Genomic DNA, 20,898 nt, shown 5'->3' with positions numbered 1-20,898 from the left:
TTACACTGCAAAATTAGAGGAAAAAGATGGTTCCTAGGATAAATGGGCAGCGTAAATTCACTTTCAGGCTATGCTGATATCTCTCTTGCGGAAATCCATTTGTCTTTTATTTATTGCACAAGGAAAGACTAGAAGCAATGGGAGGAAACTGAATGGGAGGAGACACAGATTAGATATGAGAAAAATTATTTTGACAGTTAGGGTGATCAATGAGTGGAACAGGCTGCCACGAGAGGTGGTGTGTTCTCCTTCCATGGAAGTCTTCAAACAGAGGCTGGACAGACATCTGTCTGGGATGATTTAGTGAATCCTGCTTAGAGCAGAGGGTTGGATCAGATGACCCAGGAGGTCCCTTCCAACTCTATCATTCTATGATTCTATGACTTATTTTAAATCTTGTAATTCCAATTGTACTAAATGCTGCAGTACATAGTGAAATTGACGTCTTTTTAGAAGCTTCAGCCTCAGGCTGGGCTTCATGGGAGGATAAACATGGCAGCAACTCATCAGAATTCCATCATAGGGAAAGCCGATGGGAGCTGGTGAGTGCATGCACCGGCCATCTCGCAATTTAAATGCCGCTGTCAGTAGTTGACAATGACATTTAAATACTTAAACAGCAGCATTTGAATCGAGCTCTGATCGCTGCTGTTACAGGCAGATGCCGGCTTTGTTTCACAGCCAACGTCTGCCTGGTATTAAGCGGGCTCAGCTCATATACTTGCTCCATACAAGCACTCCCTTATGGTGACACAGTTATGTTGAGGTGTGCAAATAATTTAATTTCACTTGTCTGCTCCTAAACATGAAGAGACAAATGGAAATCCCTAACAAGGATGTGAAAGACCCTTATAGAATTAGTAAATGTGCTCTAAAGATACGATTGTTTTTACACATGCACAACACAGTGCACATACTGAAATACAAGAACATCTTTCAAACATACATATCCAGATATACAGACATACAGTGGGGCAAAAAAGTATTTAGTCAGTCAGCAATAGTGCAAGTTCCACCACTTAAAAAGATGAGAGGCGTCTGTAATTTACATCATAGGTAGACCTCAACTATGGGAGACAAACTGAGAAAAAAAAATCCAGAAAATCACATTGTCTGTTTTTTTATCATTTGTTTTGCATATTATGGTGGAAAATAAGTATTTGGTCAGAAACAAACAATCAAGATTTCTGGCTCTCACAGACCTGTAACTTCTTCTTTAAGAGTCTCCTCTTTAACCCCTTCATGACCCAGCCTATTTTGACCTTAAAGACCTTGCCGTTTTTTGCAATTCTGACCAGTGTCCCTTTATGAGGTAATAACTCAGGAACGCTTCAACGGATCCTAGCGGTTCTGAGCTTGTTTTTTCGTGACATATTGGGCTTCATGGTAGTGGTAAATTTAAGTCAATAAATTATGCGTTTATTTGTGATAAAAACGGAAATTTGGCAAAAATTTTGAAAATTTCGCAATTTTCACATTTTGAATTTTTATTCTGTTAAACCAGAGAGATATGTGACACAAAATAGTTAATAAATAACATTTCCCACATGTATACTTTACATCAGCACAATTTTGGAAACAAAATTTTTTTTTGCTAGGAAGTTATAAGGGTTAAAAGTTGACCAGCGATTTCTTATTTTTACAGTGAAATTTACAAAACCATTTTTTTTAGGGACCACCTCACATTTGAAGTCAGTTTACGGGGTCTATATGGCTGAAAATACCCAAAAGTGACACCATTCTAAAAACTGCACCCCAAGAAGTTTATTAACCCTTCAGGTGCTTCACAGCAGCAGAAGCAACATGGAAGGAAAAAATTAACATTTAACTTTTTAGTCACAAAAATTATCTTTTAGCAACAATTTCTTTGATTTCACAAAGGTAAAAGGAGAAACTGAACCACGAAAGTTGTTGTCCAATTTGTCCTGAATACGCTGATACCTCATATGTAGGGGTAAACCACTGTTTGGGCGCACGGCAGGGCTTGGAAGAGAAGGAGCGCCATTTGACTTTTTGAATGAAAAATTGGCTCCACTCTTTAGCGGACACCATGTCACGTTTGGAGAGCCCCCGTGTGCCTAAAAATTGGAGCTCCCCCACAAGTGACCCCATTTTGGAAACTAGACACCCCAAGGAACTTATCTAGATGCCTAGTGAGCACTTTAAACCCTCAGGTGCTTCACAAATTGATCTGTAAAAATGAAAAAGTACTTTTTTTTTCACAAAAAAATTCTTTTCGCCTCAATTTTTTCATTTTCACATGGGCAATAGGATAAAATGGATCCTAAAATTTGTTGGGCAATTTCTCCCGAGTACGCCGATACTTTATATGTGGGGGTAAACCACTGTTTGGGCACACGGCACGGCTCGGAAGGGAAGGCGCGCCATTTGACTTTTTGAATGGAAAATTAGCTCCAATTGTTGGCGGACACCATGTCGCGTTTGGAGAGCCCCTGTGTGCCTAAACATTGGAGCTCCCCCACAAGTGACCCCATTTTGGACACTAGACCCCCCAAGGAACTTATCTAGATGCATATTGAGCACTTTAAACCCCCAGCTGCTTCACAGAAGTTTATAACGCAGAGCCAAGAAAATAAAAAATAACTTTTCTTTCCTCAAAAATGATTTTTTAGCCTGGAATTTCCTATTTTGCCAAGGGTATTAGGAGAAATTGTTTCAAAAACCTGACCTGCACATCCAAACATAGACTGAGTGTGAACAGGTGCTGAACCCAGAGTCGCCAACTCGTATATAGTTAAATAAACAGGGCAGCACACTGCAGCGCCAAAACATGTAAACTTGAAAAAACGAAATTTGAACTGCATTACTGCACTAGAAATATGAAAAATGAGAGCTTTTAGCGCACAAAAATGGCCAATTTTATGTGTACCTCGTAGCCACGTTAAGGCATCTCTCTTATACGAGGTCCTAAGTTTGACCTACCTCACTGAGAATAAACGTCTCCATCTGAATGGGTACATGCAAAAACCTCTTCTTGGACTCAAATTCTCTCTCTATGTGGAGGGGTATTGGACCTACTATAATTAAAACACCTGAAGCTAGGAGGCGGGGAGTGCACAATCAGAAGGCTAAAGAATACATTTCAAAAACCTGACCTGCACATCCAAACATAGACTGAGTGTGAACAGGTGCTGAACCCAGAGTCGCCAACTCGTATATAGTTAAATAAACAGGGCAGCACACTGCAGCGCCAAAACATGTAAACTTGAAAAAACGAAATTTGAACTGCATTACTGCACTAGAAATATGAAAAATGAGAGCTTTTAGCGCACAAAAATGGCCAATTTTATGTGTACCTCGTAGCCACGTTAAGGCATCTCTCTTATACGAGGTCCTAAGTTTGACCTACCTCACTGAGAATAAACGTCTCCATCTGAATGGGTACATGCAAAAACCTCTTCTTGGACTCAAATTCTCTCTCTATGTGGAGGGGTATTGGACCTACTATAATTAAAACACCTGAAGCTAGGAGGCGGGGAGTGCACGATCAGAAGGCTAAAGAATACATTTCAAAAACCTGACCTGCACATCCAAACATAGACTGAGTGTGAACAGGTGCTGAACCCAGAGTCGCCAACTCGTATATAGTTAAATAAACAGGGCAGCACACTGCAGCGCCAAAACATGTAAACTTGAAAAAACGAAATTTGAACTGCATTACTGCACTAGAAATATGAAAAATGAGAGCTTTTAGCGCACAAAAATGGCCAATTTTATGTGTACCTCGTAGCCACGTTAAGGCATCTCTCTTATACGAGGTCCTAAGTTTGACCTACCTCACTGAGAATAAACGTCTCCATCTGAATGGGTACATGCAAAAACCTCTTCTTGGACTCAAATTCTCTCTCTATGTGGAGGGGTATTGGACCTACTATAATTAAAACACCTGAAGCTAGGAGGCGGGGAGTGCACGATCAGAAGGCTAAAGAATACATTTCAAAAACCTGACCTGCACATCCAAACATAGACTGAGTGTGAACAGGTGCTGAACCCAGAGTCGCCAACTCGTATATAGTTAAATAAACAGGGCAGCACACTGCCCTGCAGTAATGCAGTTCAAATTTCGTTTTTTCAAGTTTACATGTTTTGGCGCTGCAGTGTGCTGCCCTGTTTATTTAACTATATACGAGTTGGCGACTCTGGGTTCAGCACCTGTTCACACTCAGTCTATGTTTGGATGTGCAGGTCAGGTTTTTGAAATGTATTCTTTAGCCTTCTGATCGTGCACTCCCCGCCTCCTAGCTTCAGGTGTTTTAATTATAGTAGGTCCAATACCCCTCCACATAGAGAGAGAATTTGAGTCCAAGAAGAGGTTTTTGCATGTACCCATTCAGATGGAGACGTTTATTCTCAGTGAGGTAGGTCAAACTTAGGACCTCGTATAAGAGAGATGCCTTAACGTGGCTACGAGGTACACATAAAATTGGCCATTTTTGTGCGCTAAAAGCTCTCATTTTTCATATTTCTAGTGCAGTAATGCAGTTCAAATTTCGTTTTTTCAAGTTTACATGTTTTGGCGCTGCAGTGTGCTGCCCTGTTTATTTAACTATATTAGGAGAAATTGGACCCCAAATGTTATTGTCCAGTTTGTCCTGAGTACGCTGATACCCCATATGTGGGGGTAAACCACTGTTTGGGCGCACGGCAGGGCTCGGAAGGAAAGGCACGCCATTTGGCTTTTTAAATGGAAAATTAGCTCCAATCATTAGCGGACACCATGTCACGTTTGGAGAGCCCTTGTGTGCCTAAACATTGGAGATCCCCCACAAATGACCCCATTTTGGAAACTAGACCCCCAAAGGAACTAATCTAGATGTGTGGTGAGGACTTTGAACCCCCAAGTGCTTCACAGAAGTTTATAACGCAGAGCCATGAAAATAAAATAAAAAATTATTTTCTCAAAAATGATCTTTTAGCCTGCAATTTTTTATTTTCCCAAGGGTAACAGGAGAAATTTGACCCCAAAAGTTGTTGTACAGTTTCTCCTAAGTACGCTGATACCCCATATGTGGGGGTAAACTACTGTTTGGGCACATGCCGGGGCTCGGAAATGAAGTAGTGACGTTTTGAAATGCAGACTTTAATGGAATGCTCTGCGGGCATCACGTTGCGTTTGTAGAGCCCTTGATGTGGCTAAACAGTAGAAACCCCCCACAAATGACCCCATTTTGGAAACTAGACCCCGAAAGGAACTTATCTAGATGTGTGGTGAGCACTTTGAACCCCCAAGTGCTTCACAGAAGTTTATAACGCAGAGCCGTGAAAATAATAAATACGTTTTCTTTCCTCAAAAATAATTATTTAGCCCAGAATTTTTTATTTTCCCAAGGGTTACAGGAGAAATTGGACCCCAATATTTGTTGTCCAGTTTCTCCTGAGTACGCTGATACCCCATGTGTGGGGGTAAACCACTGTTTGGGCACACGTCGGGGCTCGGAAGTGAAGTAGTGACTTTTGAAATGCAGACTTTGATGGAATGGTCTGCGGGTGTCACGTTGCGTTTGCAGAGCCCCTGGTGTGCCTAAACAGTAGAAACCCCCCACAAGTGACCCATTTTAGAAACTAGACCCCCCAAGGAACTTATCTAGATATGTGGTGAGCACTTTGAACCCCCAAGTGCTTCACAGACGTTTACAACGCAGAGCCGTGAAAATAAAAAATCATTTTTCTTTCCTCAAAAATGATGTTTTAGCAAACATTTTTTTATTTTCACAAGGGTAACAGGAGAAATTGGACCGCAGTAATTGTTGCGCAGTTTGTCCTGAGTATGCTGGTACCCCATATGTGGGGGTAAACCACTGTTTGGGCACACGTCGGGGCTCGGAAGTGAGGGAGCACCATTTGACTTTTTGAATACGAGATTGGCTGGAATCAATGGTGGCACCATGTTGCGTTTGGAGACCCCTGATGTGCCTAAACAGTGGAAACCCCTCAATTCTACCTCCAACACTAACCCCAACACACCCCTAACTCTAATCCCAACTGTAGCCATAACCCTAATCACAACCCTAACCCTAACCACAACCCTAATTCCAACCCTAACCCTAAGGCTATGTGCCCACGTTGCGGATTCGTGTGAGATTTTTCAGCATCATTTTTGAAAAATCCGCGGGTAAAAGGCACTACGTTTTACCTGCGGATTTACTGTGGATTTCCAGTGTTTTTTGTGCGGATTTCACCTGCGGATTCCTATTGAGGAACAAGTGTAAAACGCTGCGGAATCCGCACAAAGAATTGACATGCTGCGGAAAATACAACGCAGCGTTTCCGCGTGGTATTTTCCGCACCATGGGCACAGCGGATTTGGTTTTCCATAGGTATACTTGGTACTGTAAACCTGATGGAACACTGCAGCGAATCCGCAGCGGCCAATCCGCTGCGGATCCGCAGCCAAATCCGCACTGTGTGCACATGGCCTAATTCTAAAGGTATGTGCACACGCTGCGGAAAACGCTGCGGATCCGCAGCAGCTTCCCATGAGTTTACAGTTCAATGTAAACCTATGGAAAACAAAAATCGCTGTACACATGCTGCAGAAAAACTGCACAGAAACGCAGCGGTTTACATTCCGCAGCATGTCGCTTCTTTCTGCGGATTCCGCAGCGGTTTTACAACTGCTACAATAGAAAATCGCAGTTGTAAAACCGCAGTGAAATGCGCAGAAAAACCGCGGTAAATCTGCCATAAATCCGCAGTGGTTTAGCACTGCGGATTTATCAAATCCACAGAGGACCAGAATACGTGTGCACATACCGAAACCCTACCCCTACCCCTACCCCTAACCCTACCCCTAACCCTACCCCTAACCCTACCCCTAACCCGAACCCTACCCCTAAACCTAACCCTACCCCTAACCCTACCCCTACCCCTAACCCTAACCCTAACCCTACCCCTAACCCTAATTCTTACCCCAATCTTAGTGGAAGAAAAAAAAAATCTTTATTTTATTATTGTCCCTACCTATGGGGGTGACAAAGGGGGGGGGGGCATTCAGTATTTTTTTTATTTTGATCACTGCGATAGGTTTTATCGCAGTGATCAAAATGCACTTGAAACTAATCTGCCGGCCGGCAGATTCGGCGGGCGCACTGCGCATGCGCCCGCCATTTTGGAAGATGGCGGCGCCCAGGAAAGAAGACCACGGACCACGGGAGGCCCGGTAAGTATGATGGGGTGGGGGGGAGCACGGGGGGGTGGATCGGAACATGGGGGGGTAAATCGGAGCACGTGGGGGTGGATCGGAGCACGGGGGGGTGCATTGGAGCATCGGGGGGTGGATCGGACTGCAGGGGGGGGTGGATCGGACTGCAGGGGGGGTGAATCGGAGTGCAGGGGGGGTGGTTGGAGCACGGGGGGGTGATTGGAGCACGGGGGTGAGCGGACAAGAGCACGGGGGGAGCGGACAGGAGGACGGAGGGGAGCGGAGCCGTGTAAAGGAGAGATCGGGGGGCTGAGGGGGCAATCGGTGGGGTGGGGGCACATCAATATTTCCAGCCATGGCCGATGATATTGCAGCATCGGCCATGGCTGGATTGTAATATTTCACCAGTTATAATAGGTGAAATATTACAAATCGCTCTGATTGGCAGTTTCACTTTCAACAGCCAATCAGAGCGATCGTAGCCACGGGGGGGTGAAGCCACCCCCCCTGGGCTAAACTACCACTCCCCCTGTCCCTGCAGATCGGGTGAAATGGGAGTTAACCCTTTCACCCGATCTGCAGGGACGCGATCATTCTGTGACACAGCATATGCGTCACAGGTCGGATTGGCACCGACTTTCATGACGCATACGCTGTGTCACAGGTCGGGAAGGGGTTAAGAGTCTCACTCATTACCTGTAGTAATGGCACCTGTTTAAACTTGTTATCAGTATAAAAAGACACCTGTGCACACCCTCAAACAGTCTGACTCCAAACTCCACTATGGTGAAGACCAAAGAGCTGTCAAAGGACACCAGAAACAAAATTGTAGCCCTGCACCAGGCTGGGAAGACTGAATCTGCAATAGCCAACCAGCTTGGAGTGAAGAAATCAACAGTGGGAGCAATAATTAGAAAATGGAAGACATACAAGACCACTGATAATCTCCCTCGATCTGGGGCTCCGTGCAAAATCCCACCCCGTGGGGTCAGAATGATCACAAGAACGGTGAACAAAAATCCCAGAACCACGCGGGGGGGCCTAGTGAATGAACTGCAGAGAGCTGGGACCAATGTAACAAGGCCTACCATAAGTAACACACTACGCCACCATGGACTCAGATCCTACAGTGCCAGACGTGTCCCACTGCTTAAGCCAGTACATGTCCGGGCCCGTCTGAAGTTTGCTAGAGAGCATTTGGATGATCCAGAGGAGTTTTGGGAGAATGTCCTATGGTCTGATGAAACCAAACTGGAACTGTTTGGTAGAAACACAACTTGTCGTGTTTGGAGGAAAAAGAATACTGAGTTGCATCCATCAAACACCATACCTACTGTAAAGCATGGTGGTGGAAACATCATGCTTTGGGGCTGTTTCTCTGCAAAGGGGCCAGGACGACTGATCCGGGTACATGAAAGAATGAATGGGGCCATGTATCGTGAGATTTTGAGTGCAAACCTCCTTCCATCAGCAAGGGCATTGAAGATGAAACGTGGCTGGGTCTTTCAACATGACAATGATCCAAAGCACACCGCCAGGGCAACGAAGGAGTGGCTTCGTAAGAAGCATTTCAAGGTCCTGGAGTGGCCTAGCCAGTCTCCAGATCTCAACCCTATAGAAAACCTTTGGAGGGAGTTGAAAGTCCGTGTTTCCAAGTGAAAAGCCAAAAACATCACTGCTCTAGAGGAGATCTGCATGGAGGAATGGGCCAACATACCAACAACAGTGTGTGGCAACCTTGTGAAGACTTACAGAAAACGTTTGACCTCTGTCATTGCCAACAAAGGATATATTACAAAGTATTGAGATGAAATTTTGTTTCTGACCAAATACTTATATTCCACCATAATATGCAAATAAAATGTTAAAAAAAACAGACAATGTGATTTTCTGGATTTTTTTTTTCTCAGTTTGTCTCCCATAGTTGAGGTCTACCTATGATGTAAATTACAGACGCCTCTCATCTTTTTAAGTGGTGGAACTTGCACTATTGCTGACTGACTAAATACTTTTTTGCCCCACTGTATACTCAGATATACACATATGCAGAGAGCCACCTACACAAAAAAATACAGATACGTACACAGATATTTACAAATACAAAAATATACATATACCCATGCATGTTATATATATTTAAACACACACATACAGTCATGGCCAAAAGTATTGACACCCCTGCAATTCTGTCAGATAATACTCAGTTTCTTCCTGAAAATGATTGCAAACACAAATTATTTGGTATTATTATCTTCATTTAATTTGTCTTAAATGAAAAAACACAAAAGAGAATGAAGCAAAAAGTAAAACATTGATCATTTCACACAAAACTCCAAAAATGGGCCAGACAAAAGTATTGGCACCCTCAGCCTAATACTTGGTTGCACAACCTTTAGCCAAAATAACTGCAACCAACCACTTCCGGTAACCATCAATGAGTTTCTTACAATGCTCTGCTGGAATTTTAGACCATTCTTCTTTGGCAAACTGCTCCAGGTCCCTGATATTTGAAGGGTGCCTTCTCCAAACTGCCATTTTTAGATCTCTCCACAGGTGATCTATGGGATTCAGGTCTGGACTCATTGCGGGCCACCTTACAAGTCTCCAGTGCTTTCTCTCAAACCATTTTCTAGTGCTTTTTGAAGTGTGTTTTGGGTCATTGTCCTGCTGGAAGCCCCATGACCTCTGAGGGAGACCCAGCTTTCTCACACTGGGCCCTACATTATGCTGCAAAATTTGTTGGTAATCTTCAGACTTCATAATGTCATGCACACGGTCAAGCAGTCCAGTGCCAGAGGCAGCAAAGCAACCCCAAAACATCAGGGAACCTCCGCCATGTTTGACTGTAGGGACAGTGTTCTTTTCTTTGAATGCCTCTTTTTTTCTCCTGTAAACTCTATGTTGATGCCTTTGCCCAAAAAGCTCTACTTTTGTCTCATCTGACCAGAGAACATTCTTCCAAAACGTTTTAGGCTTTTTCAGGTAAGTTTTGGCAAACTCCAGCCTGGCTTTTTTATGTCTCGGGGTAAGAAGTGGGGTCTTCCTGGGTCTCCTACCATACAGTCCTTTTTCATTCAGATGCCGACGGATAGTACGGGTTGACACTGTTGTACCCTCGGACTGCAGGGCAGCTTGAACTTGTTTGGATGTTAGTCGAGGTTCTTTATCCAACATCCGCACAATCTTGCGTTGAAATCTCTTGTCAATTTTTCTTTTCCGTCAACATCTAGGGAGGTTAGCTATAGTGCCATGGGCTTTAAACTTCTTGACGACACTGTGCACGGTAGACACAGGAACATTCAGTCTTTGGAGATGGACTTGTAGCCTTGAGATTGCTCATGCTTCCTCACAATTTGGTTTCTCAAGTCCTCAGACAGTTCTTTGGTCTTCTTTCTTTTCTCCATGCTCAATGTGGTACACACAAGGACACAGGACAGGGGTTGAGTCAACTTTAATCCATGTCAACTGGCTGCAAGTGTGATTTAGTTATTGCCAACACCTGTTAGGTGCCACAGGTAAGTTACAGGTGCTGTTAATTACACAAATTAGAGAAGCATCACATGATTTTTCGAACAGTGCCAATACTTTTGTCCACCCCCTTTTATATAGGTTTGCTGTGGAATTATATCCAATTTGGCTTTAGGACAATTCTTTTTGTGTTTTTTCATTTAAGACAAATTAAATGAAGATAATAATACCAAATAATTTGTCTTTGCAATCATTTTCAGGAGGAAAATGAGTATTATCTGACAGAATTGCAGGGGTGTCAATACTTTTGGCCATGACTGTACATAGCTATACAAAAACATGTATACGCAAGTATTGGGAATGCTTTACTTCCAATGACCAGGGAAGCCGGCATCACAGCACTTCCTTCCTAGATTGTGTCCTCCCCGTGGTGGGAAGGGAACCATGCAGGGTGTGCTGCATGACCTCATTTTAGCAGACATGGACGCGCACAGTATCCTGCACTCAGCCATATCGGCTGTACTGTGATGCGGCCGGGCCGGCACACCTTACACATTTAAGACAGTGTCGACTCAGTCAGTGAATCAGTTGGCGACCGACCAGCCCTATACAACTACTGGGGGATTGGCCAAGGGGGTATTTGCCCCTCTGTAACCGGATACAGCTCACCCTTGAATGCGGCTCCGTTGTAGACCATTGATCTGATATAGTAGGTAGAACTCTCTTATCTTCCCTCTCTTAGCTCTTAGAAATGTCATTATTATGCCATTCCATTGGCTTTGAAAGACACTACCTGGCGAGAAAAACTTGTGTTTTGAGACATCATGTATAAAAATACCACAAAAACATACATTTCTTAGAATGAAATCCAAAAGCATCTTTATGGTGCATAAGGTCAGCCATCTCAGCTCTGTGCGCAGTGGGATTGTCAAAGAAACTTAATAATAATAATAATCTTTATTTATATAGCGCCCACATATTCCGCAGCGCTTTACAGTTTAACAGTTTCAAACACAAAAGTCATAAGTAACAACATTAACAATACAATAATTAAAGCAAAATAAGACGACCCTGCTCGTGAGAGCTTACAATCTACAATGAGGAGGGGGAGATGCAAAGTACAGGTGTGTATTTACAATGATGTATTTACAATCATGGTCCAGCCAACTTACATCAACATCAAATTGTAACATTGCATGAATTACCTGTATGTACCCACATATATTACTAAGATTTCTTATTACCTAATATTCTCTTGTCAGGCACGAGGGAGAAATGTTGTACAGAGCATGACTCATCTTTATATAATTTACTAGATGGTGGCCTGATTCTAACGCATCGGGTATTCTAGAATATGCATGTCCACATAGTATATTGCCCAGCCACGTAGTATATTGCCCAGCCATGTAGTTTATTGCCCAGCCACATAGTATATTGCCCAGTCACGTACTATATTGCCCAAAACAAACAAAATGGCTAACCGCACTTCACTTGACCGGAGCGCCTGTCCAGGTCCAGGGAACCCACTATGACCGTAGAAGACTGAAGATAGGAAAATGCTTGATAAAGACCCACAGGGTTGAAACGTTGCGGTTTGCTGTTTTATGGCTTAAATAAATTTTCATATTTGGATTACACCCGGATGGAGCGCTGTCATTTTCCTATCTTCAGTACTATATTGCCCAGTCATGTACTATATTGCCCAGCCACGTAGTATATTGCCCAGCCACGTAGTATATTGCCCAGCCACATAGTATACTGCCCAGTCACGTAGTATATTGCCCAGTCACGTAGTATATTGCCCAGCCACGTAGTATATTGCCCAGCCACGTAGTATATTGCCCAGCCACATAGTATAGTGCACAGCGACATAGTATACAGCACATAGCCACGTAGTATACAGCACAGCCACATAGTATACAGCACAGACACGTAGTATATTGGCCAGTCCCACGTAGTATATAGCAGCCATGTAGTATATAGTACTGCCCAAGTAGTATATAGCAGCCATGTAGTATATAGTACTGTCCACGTAGTATATAGCAGTCATGTAGTATATAGTACTGCCCATGTAGTATATAGCAGCCATGTAGTATATAGTACTGCCCACGTAGTATATAGCAGCCATGTAGTATATAGTACTGCCCACGTAGTATATAACAGCCATGTAGTATATAGTACTGCCCACGTAGTATATAGCAGCCATGTAGTATATAGTACTGCCCACGTAGTATATAGCAGCCATGTAGTATATAGTACTGCCCACGTAGCATATATCAGCCATGTAGTATATAGTACTGCCAACGTAGCATATAGCAGCCATGTGGTATATAGTACTGTCCACGTAGTATATAGCAGCCATGTAGTATATAGTACTGCCCACGTAGTATATAGCAGCCATATAGTGTATAGTACTGTCCACGTAGTATATAGCAGCCATGTAGTATATAGTACTGTCCACGTAGTATATAGCAGCCATGTAGTATATAGTACTTCCCACGTAGTATATAGCAGCCATGTAGTATATAGTACTGCCCACGTAGTATATAGCAGCCATGTAGTATATAGTACTGTCCACATAGTATATAGCAGCCATGTAGTATATAGTACTGCCCACATAGTATATAGCAGCCATGTAGTATATAGTACTGTTCACGTAGTATATAGCAGCCATGTAGTATATAGTACTGCCCATGTAGTATATAGCAGCCATGTAGTATATAGTACTGCCCACGTAGTATATAGCAGCCATGTAGCCCACGCAGTATTTAGCAGTGTGGGCATATATCCCTGTTAAAAAAAAAAAGAATTAAAATAAAAAATAGTTACATACTCACCCCTGGGATCCAACGGCGCTGTGGCGATGGGTGCGTGGCTACCGCCATTTTCCGTTCCCAGGATGCATTGCGAAATTACCCAGAAGACTTAGCAGTCTCGCGAGACCGCTAAGTCTTCTGGGTAATTTTGCAATGCATCGCTGGGAACAGAAGATGGCGGCAGGCGCGAGCGGCTCGGCGGACTACGGAGGGTGAGTATAGCAGGTTTTTTTTGTTTTTTATTATTGTTAACATTACATTTTTTTACTATTGATGCTGCGTAGGCAGCATCAATAGTAAAATGTTGGGGACACGCAGGGTTAATAGCGGCAGTTATGGAGTGCGTTACCCACGGCATAACGCGGTCCGTTACCGCTGGCATTAACCTTGTGTTAGCAGTGGCTGGACGGGAGTATGCGGGCGTCGGGCAGTGACTGCGGGGAGTAAGGAGCGGCCATTTTCCTTCGGACTGTGCCTGTCGCTGATTGGTCGTGGCTGTTTTGACGCGACCAATCAGCGACTTGGATTTCCTTGACAGATAGAGGCCGCGACCAATGAATATCCAGACAGAAAGAAGGACAGACAGAAAGACAGAAAGACGGAAGTGACCCTTAGACAATTATATAGTAGATTATTGAAGTAAATACTTTCTAGCATAAATAGATGGTAGATTTTTATAGATTGAATATAAGTAATCATCCCTGCTAAAAAAAAAAGACTAAAAAGCAAGCAAAAAAAGAAACAATTTAGTTGCATTGTAAAGGTAGGTAAAATTGAAGATATTTAATTTATTATATCTCTTATGAAGCAAACTAACTTACCGTATGTGCAATAAATGCAGCACAGAAACAATGTATTTTTTGGATCTACTTGGGGTTGGCGCATGCAATTCTGATTGCTACAGAACTCCGATGATGGCTTATCTTCTATGGAAGTAAATGAAAACTAATATTCCCATTCTCTGTAGGCAAATGCAAGCATTGGCAGATTTATACTACGTTGTGCACAGCCAGCTGTTCCATAGCGATATTTAGGAGTTATGCATGGTAATATGCGTCTCTCCTCATCAACATTAGAACAGGCTTTATGTTCAGATACTGAATAACCCTCGAATCTCCTTATTTTTATCTCCCTAATAAAGCCATAAATGCTAAAAAATATAATGTACCACTCAGGAAAATCAAATTCACCCAAAGGGATGTTTATTATCCATAGCAGCTAGCCATGGTAATCAAGAAATACATTATAGACATCAATGTGAGACACCTGTCACTGTAACAGACAGCGAAGCATAGACAGGCCTTGGTTGGTAAGAGGCCATGTATAAAAATTAATAAATCACTGATACAAATAAATTTGTAGTGCACATCTCTCAAGAATGGCATTTAAAGCATACATAACATGTTTTCCCATGATTATTTTGTTTCCAATAGGCCTATGCTAACAAAAATGGCTTCATTTACTTTAAAATGGATTCTGTCACCAGATTTTTTACACCAACTCTGAGAGCAGCATAATGTAGGGGCAGAGATACCGATTCCAGTAATGCATCACTTACTGGGCTGCTTGGTACAATTTTCATAAAATGACCCTTTTATTAGCAGGAAATTATCACTAGAGAATAAATAGGCCAGATACCAGGTAGTCCAACCACACCCCCACCACTGATTGGCAGCTTTCTGTGTATGCTGTATGTAGGCAACAAGCGGCCAATCAGTGGTGTGGATGGGGTAATACAGGGCTCAGCATTCATAGAACTGCTAGAAGTGGCTCAGATAAAACAGTTTGAATCAAAATTCCAGCACCCAGTAATGTAAGTAATTCAGTGGCTTGCAAATGTATTAACCCTCCTTGGCTTTTACCCATTTTGTTACTTTAGAACTTGTGTTTAAATATTTTTGTAATGCGATTTGTGTGTGGTGCATCAGCATTAAATAGTCTGAGTTGGTGAAATAAGAACCACCTCAGATGCAGGGCAGCTGCCCCCCAATGGGCAAGAATATGGAATGGCATAGAAGGGAAAGTTCAGCTGGGCCAGGCAGGCACGGCAGGAACACAGGAGCGGCAGGTGCTGACAGCTGGAATGCAAGCGGGCACTGACATGTGCAGACAGGAACAGCTGGTATACAGGTGGGCCCTGGCAGGTGAATGCAGATATGACTGATACACAGGCAGTCACTGACAGGTGCAGGCAGGTACGACTGATATACAGGTAGGTGCAGGCACGTACAGCAAGTGCAGCTGGTATATACAGATGGGCATTGGCAGGTGCAGGCAGGTGGACCTGTGGACTCGGCAAGTGCAGGCAGACCTTGGGCAGCATCAGGAGGAGGAGGAATTGTGTGATGGAGGCCACAGTGGTGAGCGATGGCATCCCTGCCCGGGGGAGGAGGGAAGTGTGCAAAGATGCCGGCACTACACAATCTAAGTGTCACATGGTCTGTCAGTATAGACACACCTTTTCTGAAAGGCCACAGAGGCTGCAGCACCATCAGAGTTGGGTTATAAAAAATATCCCAATCTCTGATGATCCCCCAGAGCACCAACAAATCCATTATCATGAACATAACATGATAACACAACAAACCTACCACGGGAGGGCTGCCCACCAAATCTTTCAGCCGGCAAGGAGGACATAAATCAGAGAGTCAGCATAGAGACCAAAGGTAACCCTCAAGGAGCTGAAGAGTTCACAAGCAGAGACAGGAGTATCTGTCCATCTGAAAACAGTAAGTTGTACACTCTACAGAGGTGGCCTTTATGGAAGAGTGGGCAGAAAAAAAGCCTTTACTTACACACAAAAATTCTAAGACTCTTATTGAGTTTGACAAAAAAACATGTAGGAGACTCTCCAAATGTATGGAGGAAAGTGCTATCGTCAGAAAAAAACAAATATTGAACTGTTTGGCCACCAAGATAAATGCGATTTCTGACACTAAGTCAGCACAGTTCATCATTTCAAGAATACCACCCCCACAGTGAAACATGGTGGTTGCGGCATTGTGCTCTGGGAATGTTTGCGGCAGAAGGGACTGGGAAAATGATCCAAGTTGAGGGGAAGAAAGATGATGCGAAATACAGGGATATTCTTGAGCAAAACCTGTTCCAGTGTGTCAGAGATTTGAGACTGGGACTGAGGTTCATTTTCCAACAAGACAATGACCCAAAGCACACTGCTCAAGCAACACTAGTCAAAGCCCAGACCTTAATTCAATTGAGAATATGTGGTCAGACTTGAAGATTGCTGTTTACCAGAGGAAACCAACTAACTTGAAGCAGTTTTGCTTTGAGGAATGGTCAGAAATCCCAGTGGCAAAATCTGGAGAGCTCACAGAGACTTATCCAAAGAGAACAATGTTAGGCACACCGGCGCTCAGAAAAAGCGTTGAATATAGGTTACAGCTGCAGGTGCCTAGACAGCTGCTGTGCTCAGTCTGTCAGTACCAAGTAGAGACTTGCAGCTGTAATTCCTGCAAAAGGAGGCTCCTCAAAATACTGATTTTAAAGAGGTGAATAGTTATGTACATTGACGTTTTTAGTTATTTTGTCCTATTATTGTTTCTTCACAATAAAAAAAGTAAAATTCCAACTAGTAAGGTAGCAGAACACGAAAATGTAAAGGGGGTGAGCACTTTCACAAGCCACAGTACATCATCGAAATCAAGGTTTCTGCCCCTACATCATGCTGCTGTCAGTTAGGGTAGAAAAACCCTGGTGAGCGATTCCCTTTAATAGCCTAATTATTACCACATGTTATTTGTATCTAATATACAATTTGGTACTAGATCTGAGTGACAATTGAAAATTAAACATTTAATATCAATTACCCAGAATTTAAACATTCATATATTATGCTGTGTAATTCTGCAGCACGGATTTTTCTAATGCTGCATTATTCCTTGACAAGGCTGTTGCTTCACTCTACAATCTGATGAACGATGGCTTTTTAACCAGTATGAAGAGAGCAATTTCTCATCCTTTATCTTGCAGCTGCCTAGCACGCTACTTCCTCTTCCTCAATCAATTATTACTGAATACGATTCTGATTAGGGTTCATTATCATTGCAGCCAAGGCAAGGCATTTATATAAATAATGACTTTTTTGGAGTCTTGAAATCGGTTGAAGATGTATATATACTGGATATGTACAAAATTTATGTTTATCGCGTACAAATTTGCACTTCTGATTTCAAGTATATGTGATATGATAAAGTGATATCGATGTGCTTCTAATATCTTAATAATGATTTGCGTTTTAGTGTCAGAATCTGACTACTGTGACTGCATAACAAAAAGTAAATTATTTCTTTCCAAGGATTGGATAAAATGCATGAAATTATTGGCATCAAGTAAATAGAGTTGAGCAAGTTTTTCATTATTCGGTTCCGATTACGATCAGCGGCGAACAGGGCCGGACTGGCCATCTGGCAATTCTGGCAAACGCCAGAAGGGCCGGTCTGGTCCTGGGCTGCCTTGTCTAATACATTGTGAAAAGAATGGGTGTTCTCATGACACCCAAACTGTTAAGTGTTGTGACGGAGCACAAAGTCGCTGACTCCGTCACTTACCCCAGCAGGTCACAGGTATCATTAGAAATATTGGTCTTGTAGTAATTCTTGCTTTCCTCCATCCAGGGTAATATTAGTAATATATCCCATCTGGTGCTTGGGGATGGGGACGGCACAGGCCTGTGTGATTTCAAATGCCAGGGCTGAATTTTGGCCCAGTGCATACCTGGCGGTGAATATTGTTTTTGCAATATTCGCTAAAAATAGCTAAGCGCCATTGGAGTCAATGGGAGTAGAAGTAACGGAATATGTTCGGAACCAATCATCAAACATAAGTTCGTTATCAATAGTGTACCAATGTGGCACGAATATGGCAAATTCAGATTTGGCGACCGAATCCGAACATATTCGCTCAACTCTAAGAATAAAGTACCTGAAAAGTTGAGATGGACATTCAACAACAGAATGTCCTTTTTGGCAAATTGTTGTGGGGTGTACTAAATGCTAGAAGGCTCCATGAATCCCAGTAGTCACTCAGTAAACCTATTTGTCCTCTTCTTTTGGTCATCACCCATTCTACATTACTGACAATATATACATCATCATCTGAGCGAGAAATGTTTCAGTGATAAATAACACATAGTTTTCCAACACTGGTAAGGTTCATATTAATTCCAGGGTAATGGTATAATTTTACCACAAATAAAGGAAGATTTTCAAAAAAGTTGACTATGTGCAGCTTTGTGTAAGTAATCAAGCACTGGCTATTTTTGGAGATCATGTATAATATTAGAGAATAGTAATTTGTTCCTAATTTGGATAATTATGTAAATGTATTAGGAGAATACAAATGGTGTAAAAAATATACTGACTTGGGAGTGATATATTTGTATTAGTAGCAGAAAGGGGAAAACCCCCATAATTAAATCCCTCTCTAAAAAGTCATATTATTGTACTTTTATTATTTGATATTACAATTGCAGGATAAAAATATATACTTTTTATCCATAATATGACACTAATCTTATCAGTTTGTATATATTTTTTGATTTGTCTTGGTACATGACCGATTGATAAGATAGGGTTCATTAGCGACGAGCGAGGGAGCCACGCTTGTGTTCTTAGGGTGCCAACCTCTGCGGCTTAGGTAGGCAACACATCTAGGGAAAGATCCATAATTTCAGGGTCCAGGTATGGCCTAATCCCTTAAGAAATAGAGGTGTGGTGATCATTTATTGATTTAATTTGTTCTTATTGATCACCAGTTGAAGGAAAATTTAATTTTAGCACTTTATCTATTCAACGTTTTTGCAGGAATTTTTAATATATTTAATGAAAAAAGGTGTTTTAGGGGAATTTATGGAAATAGTTTTGAAATAGATTTTACCTTAAATGTTTAAAAATACTTTTTTTCCAAAAATATTCTTCATGTAAATATCAATCTATTGCAAACAATAGTAATTTGAGATTATGTGACTATTTTAATGCATTGTTTCACTAACTGAAAAAGCTATTTTTTTGTCCTGGCAGTAATATTACATAAAATAAATGTCTATAAAACCGAATGTTCCCATAAATCATCTCAGTATTTGCCTTAAAGTGTAGTTAGTATTTCTCTACAGTGCTTACTATCAAAGCTCTTATTTCTTTATGTACTAACCATTGCAGGTAATGCAACTGGTATTCTTCAATAATATAGAAAGAAATTGTATGACTGTTTTGATACATTTTTAGAAATGTAATTTTCGATATGAAATTTGTGTCTTATCTGCATAAACTTGAACAATATTTTCATTCTATTTCTCTTTCTTGCGGTGTAGCCAGAGCTACCTACAAGCAGCAAGTGAAATGATGGCAGGTCAAGTTCTGGATCCTTCAGGGAATTATAATTCTCCAAAGTTTCGTTCAAGGAACCAGAGCTACATGAGGGCGGTCAGCACACTAAGCCAAGCCAGCTGTGTCAGTCAGGTTAGAGACCTTTCCTTTTTCTACAATTCTGATAGAGTTAAGCAAAAAGATGTTCAGGACCCTGGTCCAACTACCATTATGGTAGTCCATGGCCACTAGATCAGAGCCTTGCAAAACTCCTCCTGCCTGGAGGTTAGGAGAAGGTTCACAGAACTCTGTGCCGGTGGCTGGGAACTAGCGACATTGTTGATAAGACCAGGGTCCTGCATATCTTTGTGCCCAACTCCAGTAATGATGGCCTACTGTGACTTTCTCACAACTTCTATAATTCTCCTGTTATTTTATCAACTATATTTGAGCGAAATGGAGAATGAAGTTATTGACCATGTCCTGTATGATGCAGTTATTAATTCTCTTATTGCAGCTTCCTAGTAGTATTCCTACCAATCCTTTACCAAATTCTTCTCTTAATTAGGAAACTAACTGAAGTGTAGCGGATACCGTCTTAGGAATTTTATGTGCAAGTGACTAAAATTTATGAAGATGCAGATACCACAGAAATAATAATCCCTATGGTAAACCTGTATAGGCTATACAGCTGGATCCACCTTTTACTTTTATTGAATTAAATTACATTATACAATTTGCAAAAAATAAAAAAATATATATGTTATCGTATGTGTTTTTTTTTAAGTATATGGATGTGGATTACATTTGTCAGTTGCATCCATAATTTTAATCCACTAAAAAGGTATGTCAACGTATACAGTTTTTTTAACAAACGAACCCATACATCTGTAGGATGTATATTCACAGCATACATTTTAGAATATGTCAAGTTTAGGAAAAAGATAAGAAAGAATGCAATTGTACAATAAAAGTAACCCAACAGCTGGTTACTGTTGTCTATACCACGGGCACCTAAAACAGACATTGGCTGCAATATAGCAGTCATGTATGTTTTACTCTAAAAAGCTGCAGGCTTTTTAGAGAAAACATATTTTGAAGAGCCATCGGGGACTATGCAAACTGAGAT

At 41.9% G+C, this 20,898-nt stretch overlaps 1 protein-coding gene across 2 annotated transcripts in view; it reads left to right on the top strand.

Annotated features, from left to right (window-relative positions):
* The window catches only part of DLGAP2 (DLG associated protein 2), a 927,399-nt gene that overhangs the window by 686,723 nt on the left and 219,778 nt on the right, over window positions 1–20,898 (top strand). For both annotated transcript variants that reach the window (XM_069726918.1, XM_069726917.1), the window contains exon 6: window positions 19,775–19,922. In XM_069726918.1, the coding sequence (XP_069583019.1) occupies window positions 19,775–19,922 (148 nt within the window). The remainder of the gene's footprint in view (window positions 1–19,774; window positions 19,923–20,898) is intronic.

This window comes from Ranitomeya imitator, chromosome 5 (assembly GCF_032444005.1).
Source record: "Ranitomeya imitator isolate aRanImi1 chromosome 5, aRanImi1.pri, whole genome shotgun sequence".
Lineage (NCBI taxonomy): Eukaryota > Metazoa > Chordata > Amphibia > Anura > Dendrobatidae > Ranitomeya > Ranitomeya imitator.
This window is presented reverse-complemented; position numbering and strand designations above follow the sequence as displayed.